General features: G+C 42.3%; 1 protein-coding gene across 3 annotated transcripts in view; it reads right to left on the reverse strand.

Moving 5' to 3' along the window:
• Nucleotides 1–541: 541 nt before the first annotated feature.
• FARS2 (phenylalanyl-tRNA synthetase 2, mitochondrial) overlaps nucleotides 542–26,051 on the reverse strand; it is a 353,709-nt gene continuing 328,199 nt past the window's right edge. For 2 of the 3 annotated variants that reach the window (XM_083187986.1, XM_083187987.1), the window contains 2 exons: nucleotides 11,224–11,367; nucleotides 542–835 (listed from right to left, as the gene is read on the reverse strand). In XM_083187986.1, the coding sequence (XP_083044112.1) occupies nucleotides 697–835; nucleotides 11,224–11,367 (283 nt within the window). In that variant the 3' untranslated portion in view covers nucleotides 542–696. The remainder of the gene's footprint in view (nucleotides 836–11,223; nucleotides 11,368–26,051) is intronic. The other variant, XM_083187988.1, reaches the window with a different exon arrangement.

The following is a 26,051-nucleotide window of genomic DNA, read 5'->3' on the forward strand; positions in this document are numbered from 1 at the left end:
GAACAAAATACTGTTAGATATAGGAAGAGGGTATTATTATTATACTGTTAAGGTTTTAAGATGTTAGGGTATTGTTATGGGAAAAACATTTTATCATGGGTGGACTAGAAGTCCGAACCAGTGTCTTGCATTGGATCCCCAGGAGGGATGAGGAACATGAAATATGAAGCTAATGATGGGTCACTAAAACTGACTTTAGTGAATAAGCATTGATCCTGAGCTAATAATCTGTGACAAGGGTATACAAGGGAATGTCCAATTTTAGTTAAAGTACAGTATGTACTAAGGCACAGTACTGGGTTTCTAATTGTCATATCGCAGTGAGTGAATTGCCTGTCTAGCAATGTCAAAAATGATTGATGTCTTGAATCTGTATGACGTCTGATAATAGCTAGGTTACGGTTATTAGCAAGGTGCCTCACATTTACTATAAGCCACAGAGGGGGAACAATGTCTAGTGGGCAATGTTATGCATTCCAGAAAAACGATCCCAGATTTGCTGAATTTCATTGTATGAAATAAAAATAAGACATGACAACTGTTACTGAATAGTGCTTTTAATTTAAAATAATCAAAGCATATCCTCATTATCAGTTAATCAATGCATATCTTCATTATTAGATTAGATTTATAGAATTTTAATTTTATAAAGAAATTTCTGAATTCTTAGAAGATCAATACATAGTAGGAGTCTTGTTAAAATCTTCCTTCAACGCCCAATTCTGCTATTGCCGATTTTCCAATGTTTTTATGTACTAAATTGATTTCTGTCTGTGTCAGAGTACGTTCCATGTGTCGATATTTAATGCGATAACAATGACTAACTCGCTGAGTCCTGCAAGAGAAAAAGCAGATGATTAAAAAAATATAATAAAATAGGTGTTGAAAATGCAGGACATCCTTAAAGGCAAATCAGTACGGACTCATGCCTGCTGTAACACTGTATGAGAACCTGCATATGGGATGACACAATTCTATTGATGTCTATCAGTGAGCATAACATTTAACCCTTTATGACCCTTTGTCCATTTAAATGGACATTATAAAAAAACATCAATTCTGCATTGTGACGGTTGCCATTCAAATCCCCATGTCCGTTAACAGTAAATGTGCAAGCTGCAATCAGGGGGGGGATTGGCCATAGCCCTCGCATGGAAAATCACCAGCACTGAAGGTCAATGCACCTGTGAGGCCATTTTTTAAAGCTGTGCCCCCCCCCCCAAAAAAAATCTTTGCCGGTTCGCGCAGCAGAGTACCCGATGCTGTAATTACTCATTAAGGGGGGGTATTCAATCTTTGTCGTTCACCCGCAGCCATCTCCCGACGGGGGAGATGGCTGCGGGGCCCTATTCAATGCTGTCTTCCCCGACAGCATTGAACAGGGGTTTTGCGCAGAACGAGCCCGACAGTTCTGCCGAGAAAAGCCGGAAATAGGCGAGCTCCTGGCCGGAGCTCGTCTATTTTCGTCATCAACTCGTGGCCATGCCCCCTTCTCGCCGCTCGGCGGCCGGGACATTGAATCCCGACTGCCGAGCTCCAGGCGAGCAAAACGAGAACGGGACAGGGGCACGGCTGTCGAGCTTGCTCGACAGCCGTTCCTCTGACATTGAATACCCCCCTTAATCTGTGAAAGGGACAGAAGTGGGTGCTATCTGGTGGTCATTTTTGGGGTGTTTCTGGGCTCTATTGTTGGGGTGGGGATATTTGTTATATTTGAGGGATTATGGCAATGAGCTGTCAGTCTGCTGAATGGAGGTTTTGGGGACTGTGTTCAGTCTAAGTAGGGGGAAGTAGGATATTATGTGAAATGTGAAGGTTTGTGACAGAGGCTTTCAGGTCTGAGGACCACTGGACTACCAAACATATTGAAACCAACAGCAAAGACGTAGTTGTGGTAATGTATTAATCCCACCAATTATGGTGTTGGTTCCGCCTTCATTTGATTTGGAGCCGCCCCCTTGTGAGAACAATACTAGACATTTTTCCAGGGCCAGTTTTAGTTTCCAATCAGCCTCTGCCTACAATGCATTATGTACTAAAAACAAAAATGACCAAACCATATTTTTGTTGGGTAACATACAGTAAAAGGTGATAAGAACCATTTGACCCATCTAGTCTGCCCAATTTTTACCCATATTGTTATCTCTAACCCATTTGATCCTTTCTTTGTAAGGATATCTGTCATTTCTTTGTAAGGATATCTGTATGTCTATCCCATTCATGTTTAGGGTCTTAGCCTTTACCATCTCTTACTTGTCCACTACCCTTGTTTCTATGTTGCAAGAAAAAAAGATTTGTGGCACAATAATTAAAAACTATGAAATAGTTAAGCTGGAAATTAGGACACAATGTTCAGTTTTTACTACAACTGCAGTTATTTCAGTGCAATGTTCCAGCAATTAAATTCACACTTCGAATCATGTTTCTGAAAACAGCAGAATTTATTTGTCAAATAGAATCAATACAAGCAGCACAGATCCTGTTGTGTGTATGAGCAACCTGCTGGCTGGCATTCAACACACCTCCATTATGCACATGCTGTATACGCAGTACCAGCCTACATGCTACTAATCAAATAAAAACAATGATAAATGTTATAGAAAAATACCATATATACTCGAGTATAAGCCTACTTTTTCAGAACATTTTTTATGCTGAAAAAGCCCCCCTCGGCTTATACTCGAGTGAGGGTCCCGCTTGAGTCAATAAGTTTTCCCAGTTTTTGTGTTGTAAAATTAGGTGCCTCTGCTTATATTCGGGTCGACTTATACTCGAGTATATACGGTAAACCAGTGCTCGAAGTGGGCCGGTATACCCCGGTATGGCATACCGGCACTTTTCTTCGAGCACTATTTTTGAGCCAATCAGGAGTATCCCACTGCCGCCCTATCAGATGGCTAGGGCGCCGTCCGGGTGATGGGAGGGAGGAGAGTCTGTGGCTTCGGGGGTTATCGCGGGCGGCAGGAGAGCCATGTATGGTCGGTGCTGGCTCTGTGACATCACACGGGATCCGGCAGCCCAGGCAGACAGGGGGTCCCTCCAGTGTATGGGAAGTCGCCGGCGGGGTCCCTCCAGTGCATGGGAAGTAACCAGCGGCGTCCCGTTTGTTACTTCCCATGCGCTGGAGGGACCCCGCCGGCGACTTCCCATACCCCTCCTCCTGGGTATGGGAAGTTGCCGGCGGGGTTCCTCTAGGAGGACATGCAGATGCTATTTGGAGCCGCTCCACAGAGGAGACCTTGGAGGGGTATGGGAAGTCGCCGGCGGGGTGCCTCCAGGACGACTCGCAGACACTGCTGCTAATTGGAGCCGCTGCCATCACAAGCAAAGGACCAAGGAGGAACCATTGCCACTGTGTGGAACCACTGCTGCTTCCCTGTTCAACGGAAGATGATGGTCTGGTGAGTAACCCACTATCTGTCTGCCTGTGATCCCTCCCTCCTGTCTATCTATGCTGCCCTCTACCCTCAGACCGCAAATCTGTGCTGCCTCTATCCCCTGGTTGTCCATCTATCCTTCCCTCACCCTCTGTTTGCCCATCTATATTGCCCCCCACCCATGAACAGTTCATCTATCATTTGTCAGTCCATCTATGCAACCAGAACCCCCTTGGTCTGTCCATTTATGATGCCCTTCCCAGTCCATCCATCTATGCTACCCCAGAACCCCCCTTGGGCCAACTATGCTGCCTCATCTGTCCATCTATGCTACCACCAGCCCATCCATACATCTATGCTGTGTCTCCCTGTGTCTGTCTGTCCATCTATGTTCAGCATATGTATATTGGCCATCACGGTGTGTGGCATATGTATAATGGGCATCACGATGTGTAGCATATGTATAATGGGTATCACAGTGTGTGGCATATCTATAATGGGTATCACGATGTGTAGCAGATGTATATTGGACATCACGATGTGTGGCAAATGTATATTGGGCATCACGGTGGGTAGAAAATGTATATTGGGCATCACGGTGTGTGGCATATCTATATTGGGCATCATGGTGTGTAGCAAATGTATATTGGGCATCACGGTGGGTAGCAAATGTATATTGGGCATCACGGTGTGTGGCATATATATATTGGGCATCATGGTGTGTAGCAAGTGTATATTGGGCATCACGGTGGGTAGCAAATGTATATTGGGCATCACGGTGTGTGGCATATATATATTGGGCATCACGGTGGGTAGCAAATGTATATTGGGCATCACGGTGTGTGGCAAATGTATATTGGGCATCACGGTGTGTGACAAATGTATATTGGGCATCACTGTGTGTGGCAAATGTAAAATGAGCATTATGGTGTGTGTGGCAAATGTATATTGGGCATCACGGTGTGTGGCATATATATATATTGGGCATCATGGTGTGTAGCAAGTGTATATTGGGCATCACGGTGGGTAGCAAATGTATATTGGGCATCACGGTGTGTGGCATATATATATTGGGCATCACGGTGGGTAGCAAATGTATATTGGGCATCACGGTGTGTGGCAAATGTATATTGGGCATCACGGTGTGTGGCAAATGTATATTGGGCATCACTGTGTGTGGCAAATGTAAAATGAGCATTATGGTGTGTGTGGCAAATGTATATTGGGCATCACGGTGTGTGGCATATATATATTGGGCATCATGGTGTGTAGCAAGTGTATATTGGGCATCACGGTGGGTAGCAAATGTATATTGGGCATCACGGTATGTGGCATATATATATTGGGCATCACGGTGGGTAGCAAATGTATATTGGGCATCACGGTGTGTGGCAAATGTATATTGGGCATCACGGTGTGTGACAAATGTATATTGGGCATCACTGTGTGTGGCAAATGTAAAATGAGCATTATGGTGTGTGTGGCAAATGTATATTGGGCATCACGGTGTGTGGCAAATGTATATTGGGCATCACGGTGTGTGACAAATGTATATTGGGCATCACTGTGTGTGGCAAATGTAAAATGAGCATTATGGTGTGTGTGGCAAATGTATATTGGGAATGTCGCAAACACAGTGATGCTCATTATACCTGTGCCACACTCCGTGATGCCCAATATACATATGTGGCTGTCCCTGTCACTTTCTCTCTGTGTTCCCGCTGTCAGTCTCTGCTGTCACTCTGTCCGTTTGTCCTTGCTGTCCTTGAATTTTGGCTCATACAGTGTGGCACAATGTGCAAGGGGCACTAGTACTAGATAGTATAAGGGGTCCTACTAGTGTGGTATATAAGGGGTATGTGGTATGGTACGCTACGCTTAGACACGCCCCATTTCTTAGTGGCCACACCCCCTTTTCCGGAGCGCGCGCGCCTTCGGCGCGCACATAAGTAAATCTTCTATTTTTCCATACCCCCACTTTAAAATTTCCACTTCGAGCACTGCGGTAAACTATTTCAAGATTTATATTTCTCCATAGCCAAGTATGCAGCATTATTGGCTAAGAGCTGTTCAGTTTCCTCTCCTTCAGTTGGCCCTGATTTGTAGGAATCAGACAGCGATTTAACAGATAGCCTCCATTTTAAACAGTAATGTAAAATGAGAACAAACAGTGGGAAGGTGTGGGTTCATAACTGTGGGCACTGCAGCCTGGAGTCAATAATGCCTAAACCAGGGGTTCCCAATCTTTTTTGAATCACGGCACCCTACAGTATCAGAATTTTTTCACGGCACCCCTAGGCCATAAAAAAACAAAAACAATACATATAGATTGAGTTTATATGCGATTCTTATGTTCAGTTATGTGGTAAAGGGCAGTATTAGCATCTGTTTGTAGACATTTTATGATTGAAAGCCACCAGAACTGATTTTGCCTATAAATAATTAATCATAAATAATTTGAATTGGTCCTGCACCACCAACCCGGGGCACCCCTGCAAGTGTCCTGAGGCACCCCAGGGAGCCACGGCACACAGTTTGGGAACCACTGGCCTAAACTATTACTATAGTCAATATTTAGTCAATAATGACTAAACTATTACTATAGTAGTATGTGCCGTCAACTAAAGTTTTCATACAGGGTAGCTATAATTAAGCTTCCTCTATTCAGTAGCTCAATCTAACAACCGTAATGTCACCAAATTTGATACGGAGACTTAAGGGGCAATTCAATTAGCTCCAAAGTCAGCATTTATCCTAGATTTTTTTTTCTTGTGCATCAGAGGGTCTATATAAAAAAAAAATCTGTGATAATTTATGGGTTAATGGTGCTGCGACTGTATTAACGCACAACATAACAGGCATTATCTCGGCTATCAGGAGTGTAACTGAATAGCCCTGTGGGTTAAACCTGAGGCTACCTTCCATTTTCACCCACAGTACTGTACCACGGGTTATTAAATACCACCCTAATAGGACACAGGAAGTAAGATTCCACAGAAAGTGCATAAAGCCAAGAATAGGGGAATATTGCGCTGTATAGTGTAAAAACTAATGTTCAGAATTAATGTTCTAAACTAAATGAATATGAAATGATTTATTGCTGTGTTAGCAATAATGATAATCTTAATAATAATAAGTGTAAAACGTGTATTTATATAGCACTTTTCTCCTAATAGGACTCAAAGTGCTTTACATTTACCTTTATAGCTCAAATGCAAAACAACTTTAACAGTGCATATTAGTGAAAAGGCTTGTATATAAGTCTTGAGTCTATTTTTAAAAGGATTCCACATTGGAGGCATTGCAGCATTGTATGGCCATCCGACCCCCCATGAGCCGTGTGATACATGTGGTCCTTTCACATGCAATGTATTGTATGTGACCCAGTCCCCCGCTGCTGCGCATAAGCCCAATGGGGCGTCAAACCCCTCTGATTTAGGCCAATTTGTCAGCCCGATCAGTCGAGATCGGGTGAAATCGGAGTAGTGTATGGGCACATTTACTATTACAATGTGATGTAATTGATGTTTTTCAGGTATTCCCTCTTGCTTTGATTTGATTTATTTATTTTCAGTTTCTTATATAGCGCAGCAAATTCCGTTGCGCTTTAATGTTCACGCTACAATAATTATATTGATTGGACATAATATCCTGCAGTTAGACATGACTATGCTGTTTTTATTGGCCACAAGTGAGTTCTCTACTTCTTTTTTTTTTTGGTACTTATGTAATATCTGGGCTCCCGTTTTTCTTATGAGACCGCGTCCCCTCGCGGGGCTCGCTGCGCTCGCCACGCTTCGGGCATGGTGGCTCGCTGCGCTCGCCACACTATATAAAATCAACTCCATGCGTATTTGGATAGTAGGGGTATGAAAAAATGGGGTGTATTTAACATGGGAGCCCAGATAATACATAAGTACCTTTTTTTTTTTTTTACAAAATATTGGACTATCCATTTTTCTTTTTTTTTTGCAAAAAATTTGAGAATTTTAAAAATTCAATATCCATTGAGAAGAATTCACACCAAAATATTACATTATTTTCAAGACTTAAAATAGTCATGGAAATCTAGTAAATCGTACAACTCACATTTAAATAAAGAAAAAAGTGTGATTGATTTATCTACTTCCACAATCTAAAAATAAACCTGAAAGTGTAAACTTAGTAAGTGGAACTTCCAAGAAATCCTGTTCTCTCCTTGATACCTGGAAGCAAATGCTAGAGATACTAGCAATACTGTGCTGCAGCTCACAGTGGGAACCTTTTCAGTTATCATCGCAACAATTTACTAGGATGCACCTGCAAAACACTATGAAAGAGGCTTCAGTGTGGTTCCGGTCCCTGGTAAGGGAAAGGAGGGTGTTCCCAAAAGGAGAAAATAAATAAGCATAACTGCATTTCCCTATTTCCCAAAAGTAATTAACATGATGACTGCAGTTAAGCAAACTATATTAATAATGTGAAAATGAATTCTAATTATTTTGTACAGCATGGCAGGCATAAACATTTCAATATTGTTCTAACTAATAGTTTTAAGATCCTTAAATGCATTCCCTTGTGACACTAACCTTTACAATATATCATACTTGTCTACTCACCTAGAATGGCTGGAGACATTTGAATGCCCAATACCCCAGCATCGCTCTCTCTTAGCCAGACAAATAGCTGCAAGCTGCAGCTTTTCAGGGAGTGTTACCATGTATTTAATGACCCAGTAATGGGCTCTTAAGGTGCCCATACATGGACGATGTGCTCTGTAGTTTTTGTACTAGATCTTATATAGTGTTCATTCTAGCACCCGCCATCTTTGAAAACCCATGCAGTGCCTCTTCCCTGCCTGGCGCTGTCTGCTGTAGTGCTTCTAGCACAGTGTGGTCTGTATATCAGCACTGATATGCAAACCATACAGTACCTGTGCTAGAAACACCACAGCAGACAGCGACACCCCAGGCAGGGAACAGGAACTGCATGGGTTTTCAAAGATGGCGGGTGCTAGAATGAACACTATTATAGCATCTAGTATAAAAAGCATCTGATGTTCTACAGCAGTGTGCTACTTGTACTGGATGCGATGTCATTTAGTACAAAAAGTACAGGCTGCACATTGTTTTTGTGATGTGCGCGGGAGCGCGCATCCCATCGCATGGGCAAAACGCACTGTGAATAGGCACCATTCAAGATGGCCCTGGTTCTATAAATAGAGGAAACTAAATGAGTTGGGGTCCCCAGTACTTTTAGAACCAGCACAGGGCTCCACTAGCTGAGGGGTAATGTAATGCAAAAACCAAGAGACAAACTTGGCAGGGTCCCCCGGCTGGATCATTCACCACCCCCTAACTACAACTAGAGGAAATGCAAGTCACATGCGAGTTTGCATGTTCTCGCAGCCTGATATATGCAAGTTCTAAAGCTGTACGGGTTTTTGCTTCTTTTCCAGAGCTCACTCCTTATTACATCTAGCTCCAGTAGTCCATCACACAGAAGCACAATTGGAGGACAACAGCTGCACACTGTGACACATGGCTCTTGATAACCCTATAGAATAGAGACAGGCTGGATACTGAGCACTGGAACTTTACACAGAAATTCTCATTACTGTTCTATGGGGTTAATACTTTAGTACGCAAAGGGTGCTATGTGCAGTTGCCTCAGCATTTTTCTTGGACTGAAATCAGATTAAAAAAAAAATGGGTGAATGGGAGAGAGAGGAAGACAGTGGACATGTGGAAGATTTATTTGGGAGATGCGGTCTGATTGCTTCCACAATTAGTAAGACAAATTGCTATCCTTTCTTGCAGTCCTTCCTCATCATCACCTCTAAATGTATTCTCAATTATATTCTGCTGCAGTCTTATAAAAAGTTTAAGGCACACTTAGATCCCTATATCACACAGGTGCCTCTATGAGTTTACATTTACTGCAAAATCACCAATTGTTCATTATTCTGAATTGTACCAATATCACAAAATATCATTACAAGCTTCAGTCAAGTTAATGTATATGAAAATCTGTGCACAAATTAGTTATTCATCTTGTTTAAAATTAACAATCTCTATTAGATTCCTTGAACGCAGAAATATTGATAGAATGACCCATCACCAAATACTAGCCCTTTAGCACTACAACTATAAATCCTATTAGATATGGAGAGGACTTAAGGTGCCCATACACATGTCCAATTTGGGCTCATTTCACCTGATCCCATTGGATTGTGCCGATAAATCAGCCCAAGTTGGTTGCGTTTGACGCCCCCCCCCCCCCCCCCCCGGACCTCCGACTCTGCCCTCCTCTCCGGGGGGCTGGGTACGGGGTCGCATGCGATACATAGCATATGAAAGGACTGCATCCGATGTAACACATGATCATGGGTGGTTGAATGGTCATATACTGCTGCGATACAACATAGTAGTGTATGGCCACCTTTAATCTATATGTGCTTTTTTTTTTTTTTAAATCTCAGCTGCATATAGAAATATTTATTTTTAAGATAAAAAGATTTAATTTTTTTTACCTCAGAGTGTCTGCTTCCAGATGAGCCACTGTTCACTTACATTAAGAAACACAGAACAAAAACTGTCAATGCCTAAATAAATCTGGTTGCTTCCACCTAATAAGCATTCCCCAAGCCAGTATTTCATACCATACGATAGAAATGCAATGCATATTGCGCTAAGGTAAATATGTGTAATATATACATTAATCTCCTATCACTACAATGTGGAAAAAATGATTAACGAAAAAACACAAACAAATGACATGCAGTCAAGAACATTAAAGCTAATTAAGAAACATTAATATACAATTAGTGAAGTAACCACTCATTGCTCTTTAGGGGCTCAAATGAATACAGGAATGGAGAAATGCGATCCAAGTCACGTATTTTCTTTTTCGGTCCTTAATGTATTGCATTTATTTGCCTCTCGCTGTTCACAAATGTCTTTCTATAAAAGTCAGTGGCGGGAATTTACTAACAGGAATATGCCTGGATTTGGCGTATTCGTGGGCAGTGGTATGCAAATACGGCTGCCTACACGTATTTTTAGCATTTACTATGCCGAAAAAATGCTTATTCATATTCATGGCACATTCATATTTGTATTTCTGAATATGAATGTATTTGCCATAGACAGGATACGAGTAGGAATCACCATTCATTCAAATGTAATATATGTACTATATGGCCATTAATTACTATACGGCTCCTCATCTTCCAGATGTTTTTGGCTTTAGTCTGCACGAATTGCACGGATCAGTCAGATCTGTGCAGGCTGCAGTGTAAAAAATAGACAAAATAAATAATAATAATAATTTAAAAAAATGGAGTGCTGCCCCCCCCCATCCCTCATAAAAATCAGGGAAAAATTAAAGTAGGGGTTCCCCATAATTTTTAAAACCAGTACCAGGCTCAATGACTGGTCCTGGTTCCCAAAATATGGGGACAAAATGACTAGGAGTACCCCTTATTTTGGGAAACAGCACCAGGCCCAAACAGCCAGCAGGGTAATGGCACAGCCGGGGACACATATTATATAAGGTCCTGCTGCTAAACAACCCTTATCCCCCTGACCCAGCTGGAGTAGGAGTCCCCCACCCCCAATGAAGGGGTCCCCCCTCCATGATTAACCCTGCCCAGGACTCTTTGTTGCCGGTCACACTTTTAAAATGCAGGTTCCACTTTATGAGCAGATTTATTTGGAAGTGAAATTTAAGCTACTGTATTTGCAGCAATAAGATATAAAGTTTTGCCTGAATGTACTAATATAAACATGCTGGGACACATTTAGTAATCCATGCAAAGTGTAGCTCATAGGCTACAGTGGCCAATGCCATCTGAAGATGGCGTTACCTGCGGGGTCCAAGCTCCGGAATACTTAACAGTCTGACAGTTTTGCAGCACCGTATCAAAGATAACCTTAATATTTGCAGGTACCCCCTGAAAACAGCAATTCTCTGTGGATAGCGAACAATTATTATGTAATAAGTATGCCTCCTAATTGAAAAAAAAAAAACAGCAATGACTAGGAGACCCCAGTAATAAGAGGATGCACACTTTGAATATTTTAAGTTTGGAAAAGGATATACATTTTTATCTGCTGCTGTATTTTATTTATTTATGCCACCTGCTATAGCTGTCACCTGCAGTGCTAACAAAGACGTTATTCTCTGTGTAAATAAATAGTTTTATCAAATCTGAAAATGTCACTGTCTAACACACAAGTGGAGAACAGGGTAAAGCTGCCTGAATACAGTAGCTGCAAACCATGTGTGGGAGGAATACATTATTTGTAGCGTAACCTACTGTATATGTTTTTCCAAATGTATGTTTATGAGTCATGTCTTCTATTGGGTATTACAAATATATAATATATGGAAAAAAACTTAGTGCTACACCTTGCTGATTATTTATTACCAGCAGGGGCGCTGGAACGTTTTTAGGTTGGGGGGGGGCAAGATATAATCTCATTTTGGCACCCCCTAAATTGCTATATGTTACCCCCTGTTTATATACATACATATATATATATACACATATGTATGTATATATATATATATATATATATATATACACACACATATGTACACCTGAAAATGTTGCACACTGACTATATATATATATATATAATATATAGTCAGTGTGCAACATTTTCAGGGGGCGAGTTTATTTCTAAACATACCGTCTGGGGTGGTAGGGCTCTGTCTGTGCCACTGCCTTAAGTTATGTGGTGGGCACTGGGTTAGGAAGGTGGGCAGGCATGCGGGCAGGCTCCGTCCTGAGTGTAGCTCTTTCTGCGCGCTGTGCGGCGCCAGCGTCTCCGTCTGACGTCAGACGCCGGCGCAGCACTTTATAGTTTATACCCAGAGGCAGAGCACACGGCGCTGGCTGGCTCCCGGCTCCACTGCACTGACAGGGGAGTGAGCGGCGGGCGGTGGACAGTAGTGCGCACAATAAAAATGTTTGTGCGCACACCTTGCAGGGAACATTGCCGGGCGCCCTGGCTGTTTAACAGAGGCGGACAAGCCGTGCAGCGCCCCGGGCTGCTGCACGGCTTGTCCGCCTCTAGAAACGGCCCTGAACGGTACTTTAGCGCCTCAGTAATTTTGGGGGGGGGGGGCAAGCTGCCCCCTCGCCCCCCCCCCCCCCCCGTTCCGGCACCACTGATTACCAGTTATTTATATAGCGCACATATATTCCACAGCGCTTTACAGATAATATTTGAACATTCACATCAGGCCCTGCTCCAGTGGAGGTTACAATCTACGAAGGTCAGAAGGTAGTGCCTCTTAAATAAGTTGTTAAAGTGATAAATTGGAGTTTGGTGCAATTCCTCAAGTACAGTCCTTCATGTACAGTCCACTGCAGTAACAGCTTCCTAAGTCAACAGATGGCAGCACTACATCAGTTGAGAATATGTCTGACATCAATGCAAGTGTAAAGGTGCCCATACACTAGTAAGATTTATATTCAGATCTGGCTGGTTAGAACAAAAACATGGTTATGGATGAGTGACAGTTTGTCAGTTTTCCAGCATTTCCAAGCAAATGGTCAACTGTCATTTGCTCTCATCCATAACCATGTTTCTTGTTCCAACCAGACAGATCTGCTGATAAATCTGCGTGTGTATGGCCACCTTAAGACGCGCTGTGATAGAATTCCTGAATGCAGAAGGTGCTAGGCCAATTGGCATTCATGAAAGGCTGAGGAGGTTTATGGGGATGCAACAGTGGATATCAGCACTATTAAACGAAGAGTGTGCGGGCGTGCCGGTGATGTCACCGGCGTGGCCCTACACTCGCGCAATGCACCCTTGGGACTGGAGATGCAGCTGAAGAGGATCCCGGAGGCGCAGTGGACATTGGGGGATGAGGTAAGTATGAAAAAAAGGGGCGGGGGGAAACACAACAAAAAATATTCAGAAAAAACACTGTTTTCTGAATACTTCGGTTTTTGGTATACAAGGATAATTGAGACCCAACTTGTATTTTTAACATAAGCAGAGACCAGGTTAGCATAGCTTCCTGCCTCTAGTGCAGTGATTTTCAACCTTTTTACCTTGCGGCACACTAAATAAGATTTTAAAATTGCCAAGGCACACCATGAGATCCCCACAGGGCAAACCACATTGGCCTCCACAGGAAAAGAAACAAACCTATTGGCCACCATATAAAAAACAATCACACTGGTCCCCACAGGTAACAAAAATAAAATAACTGTGGGGATCAGTGTTACATGAAAAGAAGAGACCAGTAAATAACAGTTGAACTGGTGGTGGCTGTAAACTGGTTTGGGCATCTCTAGATCTGGGGGCACACTTGACAACAGCTCAAGGCACACTAGTCTGCCACGGCACAGTGGTTGATAAACATTGCTCTAGTGCAGGGGTGGCCAACCGGTCAGAGGTAAAGAGCCGAAAAAATATCGGTAGTCAAGCTAAAGAGCTGACATCATGCGCGCGCCAAAGGCGCATGCGCCAAAAAAAGGGGCGTAGTCTATTTTGACCCCTTGGTTGGGTGTGATACAAATATGCCTCCAATAGTGCAGTGCCATATATACATATGCCCCCAATAGTGCCAGATACACATATGCCCCCCACGGTGCTAGGTATGCACCACACGGTGCCGGGTATGCCCCCACAGTGCCAAAAAGCTGGTATGCCCCCCACAGTGCCACAAACTGCTATGCCCCCACAGTGCCACAAACTGCTATGCCCCCCACAGTGCCACAAACTGCTATGCCCCCACAGTGCAAATTTCCCAGCAGCAGCACTCACCGTTGTTGCAGCTGCTGCCAGGCGGGGAGAGGACTGTCCCCCTGCAGTCCTCCTGTCATGTCACCGATGGGAGGAGAGCACCGCACACCATTCGTCTCCTTCCCCCTCACTTCCCTGTGACTGGGCCGCCCACCAATCAAAGCTCGCTGGCCGGCTCCTGATTGGCTGCTGGCCCATGAGCTCTGATTGGCGGACGGCCCAGTCACAAGGATGCACAGTAAGGGGTAGGAGAGATGCGCGATGCGCGCTCTCCTCCCCTCAGAAGGAGAAGGGATTCAGGGAACCGGCAGCAGGCGGGACTGGGACAGATGGTGGGCGGTGAGCAGCAGTGGGAGCAGGAGCCGCACTTTACAAGGGGGAGAGCCGCATGAGGCTCAAGAGCCACAGGTTGGCCACCACTGCTCTAGTGCATGCAGCAGGTAAAATCAGGGGTGCCACGAAGGGAAGGGACACCACCTAACCACGCCAGCTACCCTGAGTACAATAGGTCTCTGTACTCTACAGCTTGAAACAAATGTGCTGACTTGACTGCACGGCAGCCCCCTATAAATGGGACTTCCAAGAGGTATGGTACTAGCAGACATGGTATTGGTTTCACAATAACCACCACAATGGGATTGCTTTTACAGGAAAAATTCCTTGTGACACAAATAATAATTTTATAAAGGGTTAAACGCAATACTGATAAATGAGTGCTAATTTGGGAAAATACATTTGAAATCAAATTACGGTTATACATCTATTATTCAAACTTTTAGTCGCAAGCACTTTGTATTTTTCATGAATGAAAGAGAAGATCAATATGCAGATACATTTTTAAGAAAGCCTCTATTGATTTATTGACATCAGTCAACCACTGCCTTATAGTAGTATAAGAAACACAGGAAACCCATGGTCCAAGCATGTCTTATTATGGTCTTGTCTTAAAAACTGTGTACCTTCATAACACTTGACAGTGGTTTTATATTTCGGATCTCATTTCCTTTTAGCTACTTACAGTACATTTTAGAGCAAAGACAATGAAATACGTGTGTGGGTATTGAGCGGATTAAGGGATAGTGGGTAGACAATGTCTAGGTTGACAGTCACTAGGTCAACCACTTATGGTCAGGAGTGACTAGATCGACTCCTGCAAATGGTCAACATTGCCAAGAGGTCGACACAAGTTTAAAGTTGACATGGCTGCCACAAGGTTTTCACGGTTTTTATGTCTGTGTTGACACATGTTGACATGGATACCGTATAAGTGTATCGCGTCCGCTCGCCATGCTTCGGGCACACTAGTATATTCTCACTCTATGCCCACTTGGATAGTAAAGTATAAACCAAGCCGGTCTACACCCAAAAAAAAGTGAAAATATTGTGTCGACCATGTAGACCTTAAGCTTGTGTCGACCTTCTGTCAATGCCAACCTATGGTATGTCGACCTTTCCAAATGTCAACCTAGTCACTGGTTGATCAAGTGACTGCCGACCTAGACATTGTTGACCCAGGGACAGTATAACATTGAGCAAGAGTAACGATGTCACTGAGGGGGGAGACTTATGGGTGTTTATTTACTAAGATGCGAGTTCTAATTAAGATGAGCTTTTGCTATGGGCAACCAATAAAAATGTACTTCTTATTTATTTAGTACCTTCTAGATAGTACCTGATTGGTTGTCCATAGCAACATCCCATCTGAAATAGAACTCCTATCATAGTAAAAATACTCCATGGATTCTGCCAAATATTTAGGGGGTTATGCAATCCTCAACCGCTATTTCCGACAGGGGAAATAGCAGCGTGGCCATATTCAATGCTGTCTTTACTGACAACATTGAAGAGGAATCACGGCAGAACAAGCCCAACCTTAGAGGCTGACGGGCATGTTCTGCCGATAACGGTCCTGGATTGACGAGATTCCGGTTGACAATCCACGGCCGTTTACGCGGACATGCCCCCTATTTGCCGAACGACAGGCGGGATATTGAATCTCGCCTGCCGATCTGCTGTCGGGCAAAATGCAAACGGGCCAGGATAACGGCTGTCGGGAGGGATCGACAGCCGTGATCCGGGATTGCATACCCCCTAATTGAATTTAAAAAAAAAGCCCAATACTGTAATAAAGACACAAGGTCATTTTGGCATGTTTACTGTGCTGGGCAAAATATCTGCCTTTTCCTTTTTTTTTATAGGCAAAAGTACCAGTTCAAACATCTGGAAATGCCTGCAAGAAGACTCTTACTGTGGCTATCCAGCACTGCCATAGCGGAGTATCACTTATTTATTAGTAATCGGCGGTGATAGCAGATTTGCAATAAGTGGCAATAGGGTGGATCAATAAGTACCTGTGTTTGAAGACAGGTGGCATTGCTGAGGAAAGTTGGTATTACTATTGTGTACTACCATCTTTAAAACAACGCCATACCAACTCTTTTGGATTTCAGCATCATCTGTACGCTGATGATACTGAAATCTATCTTTCCTCCCCCGGGATTGTCACCATCAGTATTGCTCCATGTCTCTGAATGCCTTTCTGCCATTTCATCTTGGAAGTCATCTCGCCACCTCAAACTCAAAATTTCCAAAACAGAATTAATTATATTTCCACCAGCCAAGAGTAGTTACCAACCTGATATCGCTATCACTGTTGAGAACACAACAATTAATCATACTCCACAAGCTCGCTGCCTAGGCATCATCCTTGATTCTGAACTGTCCTTCATTCCTCATAAATAATGTTACACCCATTTAAAAAAACATATCCAGAATTTGTCCGTTCCTTACAAAAGACACTGCAAAAACTAATCCATGCACTCATTATATCACACATTGACTATTGCAATGGCCTTCTTGCTGGTCTTCCTAAGAAAAGACTCTCACCACTACAATCCATTTTGAATGCAGCTGCGAGGTTGATCTTCCTGGCTAGACGCTCATCGTCTGCTAATCCACTCTGTCAGTCCCCCCATTGGTTGCCTGTATATTACCGCATTCAATATAAAATCCATCTACTTACATACGAAGCCATTACTCTGACTACACCGACTTATATCTCTTCGCTTATCTCAAAATATATCCCCACCGACCTCTGCGCAAGATCTGCACAAGATCTGCGTCTCTCATCCACACTCATTACTTGCTCCCCCTTACACTTGCAGGATTTTTGTCGGGCAGCACCCACCCTATGAATGCCCTCCCATGCACCTTAAGACTCTCCTCTAGCCTCCAAACTTTCAAGCGTTCCCTGAAAACCTATCATATTCAGGAACCCCCACACAACCACCAGTAGCATTTATATCTATTTACATCCCATCAGGACTGTCTTGTAATCTGATGGGACTGCCATGCTATGGAATTCTATCCTTATGTATCCCTCCTATTAGCCCTATAGATTGTATGCTTGCGAGCTGGGCCCTCCCACCTCCATGTCGGTTTGTATCTATCCAGTTTGTTTAATCACTGTTGTTTCCAATTGTAAAGCGCACTGGAATATGCTGCACTATATAAGAAACTGTAAATAAATAAATACCAAATCTCAGATTGATTTATAGGATCATTTTGATTTGACAGCCATTTTTATACAACTAATATATTTTTGTTAGAACAATATCGATATGTAATTCTCTTTTTATTTTTGGATGAAAAAATGTGCGAGGAAATAAAAGCGAAGTTGGAAGCTGTCTATGGGGACTCTTCGCTATCTATAACAACTTTGGGATATTGGTTCAGCAAATTTAAATGTGGCCGTACATCTGCTTTTGATGAGGAGTGTCCAGGAAACCTGGCAGACATGGTTACTGAGGAAATAATTGAAATGGTCCACAACATGATTCTCGCTGATCGCCGATCGACAGTGCGAGAAGTAGCGGAACTGTAGGTGTGTCATACGGAACAGCCTTCAACATTTTACGTGATAAATTAGGAATGTAAAAACTATCGGCCTGATGGGTGCCGCCATTGCTCACAGTACACGACAAGCGGATTCAGCTGACACGGGAGCACATGAAAGTACTACAGTGAATTTTTGGACCAAAGGGATGAGAAATTGAAAGAGAGAAGGCCCCATTTGGCAAAGAAAAAAGTGATGTTCCACCACGACAATGCACCAGCTCACTCATACCGGAATTGATGCGGCCAAATTGCATGAAATGCACTATGAATTGTTGCTGCATCCACTGTAATTGCCTGACTTGGCAATGTGGCTTGCGAGAAAAAAATAAATCTCATATGGGGAGGTCATTGTCGAGACAGAAGCCTATTTCAATGATTTTGACAGATCGTATCTTTTAGAGGGTTTAAAGAAATGGCAGGGATGTTGGGTAAAGTGTATTGCCGTGAAAGGAGCTTATGTTGAAAAAATTAATAATTTTGTGAAAAATTTTCATCTGCATTCTTAACACAGGTACTTATTGACCCATGCCATTGATGCTGCATTAGAAATAGAGAGATATGGCTATTTTATGACATGCTTAAATACCTAGAAACAGGATGCATGTATTATTTACATAGGTCACATTATGCACAGACATTTCATGTTCGTTGTATGAGGCTGTGGTTGTGGTTGTGGCAGTGGTTATGGGTGCATGGACCCACCAGGAATTTAGGAAGCTCCCTGTGGGTGCACCAAGGTAATCCCCAACTCTCTGGTGATAGGATGACTCTCTATGCCATGGGTCTTCAACCTATGGCCCTCCAGATGTTGTGAAACGACATGTTCCAACATGCATTGCCACATTTCTTCCTATAAGAGCATGCCAAAACTGTCAGGGAATGCTGGGAAATGTAGTTCCACAACATCTGGAGGGCCACAGGTTGAAGACCTGTGCTCTATGCCATGGGTCCTCAAACTGCGGCCCACCAGATGTTGTGAAACTACAAATCCCAGCATGCCTTGCCACAGTTTTGCTATAAGGGACTGTTAAAACTGTGGCAAGGCATGCTGGGATTTGTAGTTTCACAACATCTGGAGGGCCGCAGTTTGAGGACCCATGCTCTGTGCTATTAGCAAGAAGCTGGTTTGCCCAGATGGGGTAATTTTTTCATGGTGCAAGAACATTGGGGTTTATTCAGACCTGATCGCTGCTGTGCTAATTCGCAAGCCAATCGCTAATTGAATCACTGTGTATGCAATAAGGATTGTAGCACATATGAGCAAGGCCAAACCAGGACAAAAAGCAGACACTAACTTTTTCGCAATCCCTTTGCAACTTGACTGAAAGGAAGCCGGTATTTGGGGGTGGCAACCGGACGTTTTTTGTCAATGTCAGAAAAAAAAACAGGCATGCCCAGGCTGACATCACACAGGTAGGGTGTGTGACATCAGCCAGGCGCTAAAGTCCTGTGACATCAGCCGCCCTGCTCCACATTGACATGCCTACGCTTTCAGGGGAATGGCCAGTGTTTTCCTGAGGACACACAGAAAACGCTGGGCGTTCCCTTGCAGCCACATCCTGCCCGCCCCCGGACCTCCCTGTCCGGAGAGAACGGCTCTGTGAATGTAAAACTCGCCAAAGACATTTGCTCCTGGGATTTGCGCATGCACATGTGGAAACCATCCCACCATTGGACAAAGGGCCAAATTCGGTCCCATACGAACGGGTCCTCTGAATCAGCCCCTATGTTATTGAGTAGAGAATAAGTTACTTTTCACATTTAAACCATTTTGGTCTCCAAAAGACTGCTTATTGTTTTCTTCAATTCAATACACTTACAAGAAGCTATTTACAGACTACTTAATATACCTGTATACTTGAACATATTCTAGACATTTCTATATAATGTCACTCTTTACTTTGTTTTGTGCTCCTCTAAATATTTTATATGTATTTACCTGCAGCAAAATAAAATGCTCAGACTGATATGTCAAGTGAACAGGAACTGCATAATGAGCACAAAAACAAACAATTCATGTTTTAAAGCAAATGCTTCAGATTTAGATTTTCATATAGAACAATCATTTACAGAATAAATCCCCTGGCCTCCTGTGCTGACATCCAATTTCCCAAATATGTTTTCCTCTGTTGGAGTGACAACAGATTTAAAGTGTGTTGGTTTTGAAGTTTCGGAGATGAGACAATAAAAGATGACTTGACTTCAACCAAAGTAAAATTAAAAAAAGGAAAAAATATATATATATATCACCAGGAATACTAGATCAATTCTGTCGCAGACCACATACTGTAACATTAAGCATCTTTTTCATTGTAGGGATTAAATAAATATCCTACCACTGCAGAACCAGCTCCATTTCTAACATCTATTTTTTTCTAATAAAACTCAATGTAAATAAAATAATGTTAATTTTGTATTTATCCATTAACACTTTCTAATGTTTTCTGAATAGGTATTAAAAACCATTTGACGGAGCTGTACCCTGACGGTCTCCGTATATCTACGATAGTTGTCGATTTGCGCATGCGCAGGTTCTTTATTTTGCATGTGCGGATCTGTGTCTGAGAAGACGATCATAGTGCCTGCTTAGCTGTTTGGAGGAGTGGAATGGATGGCAATGGCTGCATGCTTGTACACATTCAGGACACTCCCATAACACTTTCACTTTTAGCTCACTTGCCAGGATCCACCCATGGAACACACACGTCATCTAAAGTAATGGGCTATTCCAACGTAACGGATGTAACTCTCAGATACAATGTTTATGGTAAACATCTGGATTGCTACACATTTAAAACGAACATAAAGAAGCAAATTTTACCACAATTGTATCTACCATTGGTGAATAAAAATATGAAGTGTGAACAAGCCTCACCATTGTTGTCTGCTATAAATCAATTTATTGTTTAAAAGTAATGGATGTATCCAGGATAGGACATGGTAATTTCTGAAATAAAATACATGTATGATTTCTCGAAAACTACAACAAATATTTATTCCATACTCTTTATCAATAAAGCATAAACTACACAGAATGTTTTAGTACAATTTTCAGGAAAGTTTTTGTTATTACCATGACAATATTATGCAATGTAAGCGTAATGGATGTAACCAGAAAATCATCACGGATGTAACCATCAAATACATTAATCAGGGAATGAAAAAAGGCCCCTTGAATTTACTGGGATGCAGTTAAAATTCTGGCGGTTGGGATCCCGGCGTTCAGAATCCCGATGCCGGAATCCCGACACTTTCTCCCTCCGTGGGTAACCACGACACCCCTGGAGGGAGAATAAATTAGTGTGCCGAGCATATCGAGGCACCGGGCCTGCTGCGTGGCGAGCGCAGCGAGCCCGCAAGGGGGGGGCGATACACGTCCCCCCCTTGTCGGGATTTCGGCAGTCGGGATTCCGGGGTCGGGATCCCGACCGCTGGGATTTCATACTGAATCCAATTTACTGGTACAGGGTCATCTACCTTTCTAACAATGTTTGCAGATGGGTACCATATCTCATCATCTTGTTTTGCCCATAGCCACCCACCTCTGGCTGGATGCATCACCTGCACACAGAACTCTCCATTCTCATTGATATCAGTGGCAGTCCCACAAAAAAGTGGACATGGGTAAGAAAAAAAAATTTGGGATATTCAAAATATGAATTTCCCAGTGCATCATTCATAGGGGGGTATTCAATGTTAGGCGTGCTCCCGCAGCCATCTCCCGACGGGGGAGATGGCTGCGGGGCCCTATTCAATGCTGTCTTCCCCGACAGCATTGAACGGGGGTTTTGTGCAGAATGAGCCCGACAGCACAAGCTGTCGGGCTCGTTCTGCCGAGAAAAGCCGGAAATAGGCGAGCTCCTGGCCGGAGCTCGTCTATTTTCATCATCAACTCGCGGCCACGCCCCCTTCTCGCCGCTCGGGACATTGAATCCCGACTGCCGAGCTCCAGGCGAGCAAAACGAGAATGGGACAGGGGCACGGCTGTCGAGCTTGCTCAACAGCCATTCCCCTGACATTGAATACCCCCCATAGTCTATAGTAATTGAAAAAATCATTAGGTAACAGTGTGTCACATGACATTCTGCCATTTTGTCGTATTTCAGTAATGGTTATCAGGCAGACACTGATTGTGACCACTGATTATCTATTGCTGTTTTCTGAAAACAAGGGTAAGAAACTTTATTCTAAAGATTATTGTAGTATGTAACACAAGTTGAGGACATGTACTGTTAGAAATTATATGTTGATAATCAGTATTTCATGTGATTTTAAGTTAGTGAAAGAGTTACAGTACATGTGGCACATATTTGGTGTTATATCAGTAAGTTTTTTGGTATTTTTTCCAATTTTTTTTCCATATGTTGGTTAAAAAGATGAGTAAATGCATGATATTTACCAGATCTCTAATGGTTTATGAGAGGATTAAAAAATCATTTAGCCATTTCTAATACAAAAAAGTACCTTTGGATATACCCTATCCCACTTTATAGATCTTAACTTGCAACTGTACTGTATGTTGATCTGCTACAGTAAACTTGTTTCTGCTATTTTGCAATCAATTCCAAATGGAATGATAACTTCTGAGTGATACGTACAGATAGGATATGCATTCTATACTTTAAACCTGTATGATGAAAGGATTTTAATGATTAACTAGGTGGCCAGTGTGAAAACTTCACATGCAAATAAAATACAATTAATTTTATAGCGAGGTTGGAGGTTTGTAGTATGATAAAAGAAGAACCGGTTAAATTATAGCCATTTTGAGTAGCCAAGCAAAGCTGATCATCTTAGCTGTGCAGTATAGATGCATCCAGAGAAAGATCTCTAGGGCCAAAGTCAATTTTTAATTTTGATTTTTAAACAAACAATACAATGTGCAATTCTAAATTAACAATTTGTCAGAAGTGGAGAACTTAATGTTTAAAATAGCACCTCATTTATCGATTTTGGTTGAGTATAAAGGGAGAAAAAGGGATCGTCACCAAAAATCACCTTCTAGAAATAATAATAATAATAATAATAATAATAATAATGATATTGGAGGATACAAATTTATCATAAGATAGGAGACACTTTTTTTTTACCAAGAGGAATATAGTTTATATTGACACACAATCATTCATGCTTCAAAATCAATTCTAGCTCCAAAGCTTAGCTATAGAAACAAAATTGCCCCTAGCTATACTAATCTATTTATGGTGGACGGGGATCCAAAATATTCATGATTCGCCTACTGCAGCTATTAAGTAGACAATTCAATGTTTATAACATACAATAGGAAAAAAAAATGAATGAATCTATTAAAATTGATGACTGCAGTAATATCATTACAAGTCCATTACAAGTCCATTTTTTCAAAAAGGTCCACTGTAATCATTCAAAACTTTCAACTAGATAAATGTAGTTAATGAAGTAAAACCTCCCATATATGCAAATGTTGGCAGCTTCGAAGGAACTGCATGTCATACTAACTTTATATTAAACAGGCTGATATATTGACAGGAATTTTTTAAAGCATCGCAAAAATTTTGTGCTACTGTATAAACAAAAACACCCCCATGGTTCGATTCCATTTTCTATTCGATTTCTATTAGATATGGACTATTTGACCTGCTCTGAACTTTTTTCTACTCCTTTTCGATTTCCACTATTTTCCATTCTATCTTCCATTCGATGTGCATTCGATTTGCTTTTAGATTTGCTATTAGATCAACACTGGCTTCAGGAAGGAAATGGATGATGGACATCGAATTGAATGCTGCAGTGAACACATTAGATTTGCACTTTTACATTTCCACAATATAGTCTTGGCTGCCAAGACTATTTTTCTATTAGATTTATACTATATGGGAGTGCGCATTGGGATCGAATCAGCATTGAATGCTGCTAAAAGCATTCGATGTGCATTCAATTCTGATTCTATTTAGCTTCCATGAGGAAAATCGAATAGAAAAATGCATATCTCACCATGTGTACCCTCTATAACTTTTGTCACAAGTGACAAGATATAATAACAATTCCACAAAATAGATAAAAAAAAACAAATGACAACTCTCTCAGCAATGTTCCAGTGATCTTTGCATGGTCAGATGCATGATGGATTCCTCCAGATCAGCACAAAGGCCCTTATTCTGGTTGTTGCGGTAATATCCGCGTGCGTTCGTGCCGCCGATGTTTTGTGTCTGCGCATGTGCAGAGGTGTCTCTGCGCATGTGCGAGCGGGGCGTACGGCCAAATCCCACATGAAATGTGAACACTCCGAACAGGGGGTGGAGAGGGGCGTGAAGGGCTATTTGGGCTCATTACCATATGCATACGCCCCGCTTTTCATGGGCGTTCCCATGCAAACGCTGGGGGTACGTATGGTAATGTGGCCGTGACGCACGTGTAGGGGGAGGACATATGACATTGCCGGATGTCAGCTGCCCGCCCAGATCCCTGCTTTTGCACGGAAAAATGTCTGTGTGGTCTGAGGTTGCGGGAGCTGGTGGACCACTCGAATGATGGGGGAGGTTCCCTGAGATGGAGGAGGCGTATTTCATGAAAAATACACGTGCGGTCCGTTCGGCCAGCTTCTTACCGCGTACGGACGGAGTTGACGATCCGTATGGAAGGCGGGGTTTTGCACCCACGGTCCTGGCCGCATATTCGGATCCGGCCGCACCGATCAGAATAAGGGCCAAAGAGCGGTTATCCATTTTTTTTGTGCAGAAGGTGAACATGCTTCAGAAATTTATTGCAAAATGTTGCTGAGGCTGAAATACTGTAGGCCATCAAAAACAGGCGCAGAGGCAATCGATAGTGCTGCTCCAGTACAATGCTAGGCCACATGTGTCCAATAAGACCCTGGATCTGCTGGCAAATTTCGAAACAAGGTCACCTTTTAATTTCTATAGCCTATGATGTAAATATTAATTTCAATAATTAGAGCCACTTAACAGAAGTAATCCTTCCGGTGACCCGCATGGTCAGGTTATTACGTCGGCCTCTGACCCGACACAATAATCATGTTACCATATCGCTCTGGTGAACTTCCGCTTGATAGGCAGCTCACAGTGCACTGCAGTACGATGGCGCACACTTCCGGCCAGTACACTCCCGGCATGAGCTCCTTATTATACTTTACTTCTGCTATTTGCGGTTCACCATGCTGGTCACCAGAGAGCGTACTTCCAGTAAGTGGCGCGAATGCTGCAAGTGGCTCTAATTATTTAAATTATTTTAAAAATTATTTAAATTAATAGTTACATTATACTCTATAGAAATTAAAATGTATAAATGCATCTTAGAACCAGGACAATGTCTCTTTATTGGCTAGATTTCTATTGATTCACCTGTATTTGCATGTGTTAGTGAGATGCACTTTCGGTTCATGGGGGGTATAAATATCGGTATTGTGGTATCTTGACAAAGGTCCCAGAACTGAAACCTTGATTTCTACCTGCCATGCTGCCTGATTAAAAAGACTTAAAAAGAACACTGCAAACAAGTCTGGTGAGTGAATCCTTCTCTGGATATTTTATATATATATATATATATATATATATATATATATATATATATATATATTCAGTTTAAGTTGTTTTAAGTGTAAATACAAATAAATAATAATCACAGGTAAACGTGAAACATGAGAAACATGAGAGATATAATTACATCTGTAATTTGAAGTGTGATAATAAATGGCAATACCGGCTTGATAAATTAGGTGTAGGCTTTTTGAAAGCTTACTCACAGAGAGGCTCTGCGTACTGCAGAGAAGCCCAGACTTTTCTCATCACTGCTTGCTGTTGCTCAGACAAAATGAAATGCATGTCATAAATAAAGACTTATCACTGCACACCTGCAGCATTACAATAGGAATATTTCAGCGACACCGCAACTGTGGATTACAACTGAGTGAATCCCATTACAACACAGACCTTAAATTTATTGAACAAGTCAATAAAAAAACAAAAACATTGTGCTAACAAAGCTGCACCTGTGCATACTTGACAAACCTATAAAACGAATGATAAACTCT

The sequence above is a fragment of the Crinia signifera genome, chromosome 5, assembly GCF_055691185.1.
Source record: "Crinia signifera chromosome 5, ASM5569118v1, whole genome shotgun sequence".
Taxonomy (NCBI): Eukaryota; Metazoa; Chordata; class Amphibia; order Anura; family Myobatrachidae; genus Crinia; species Crinia signifera.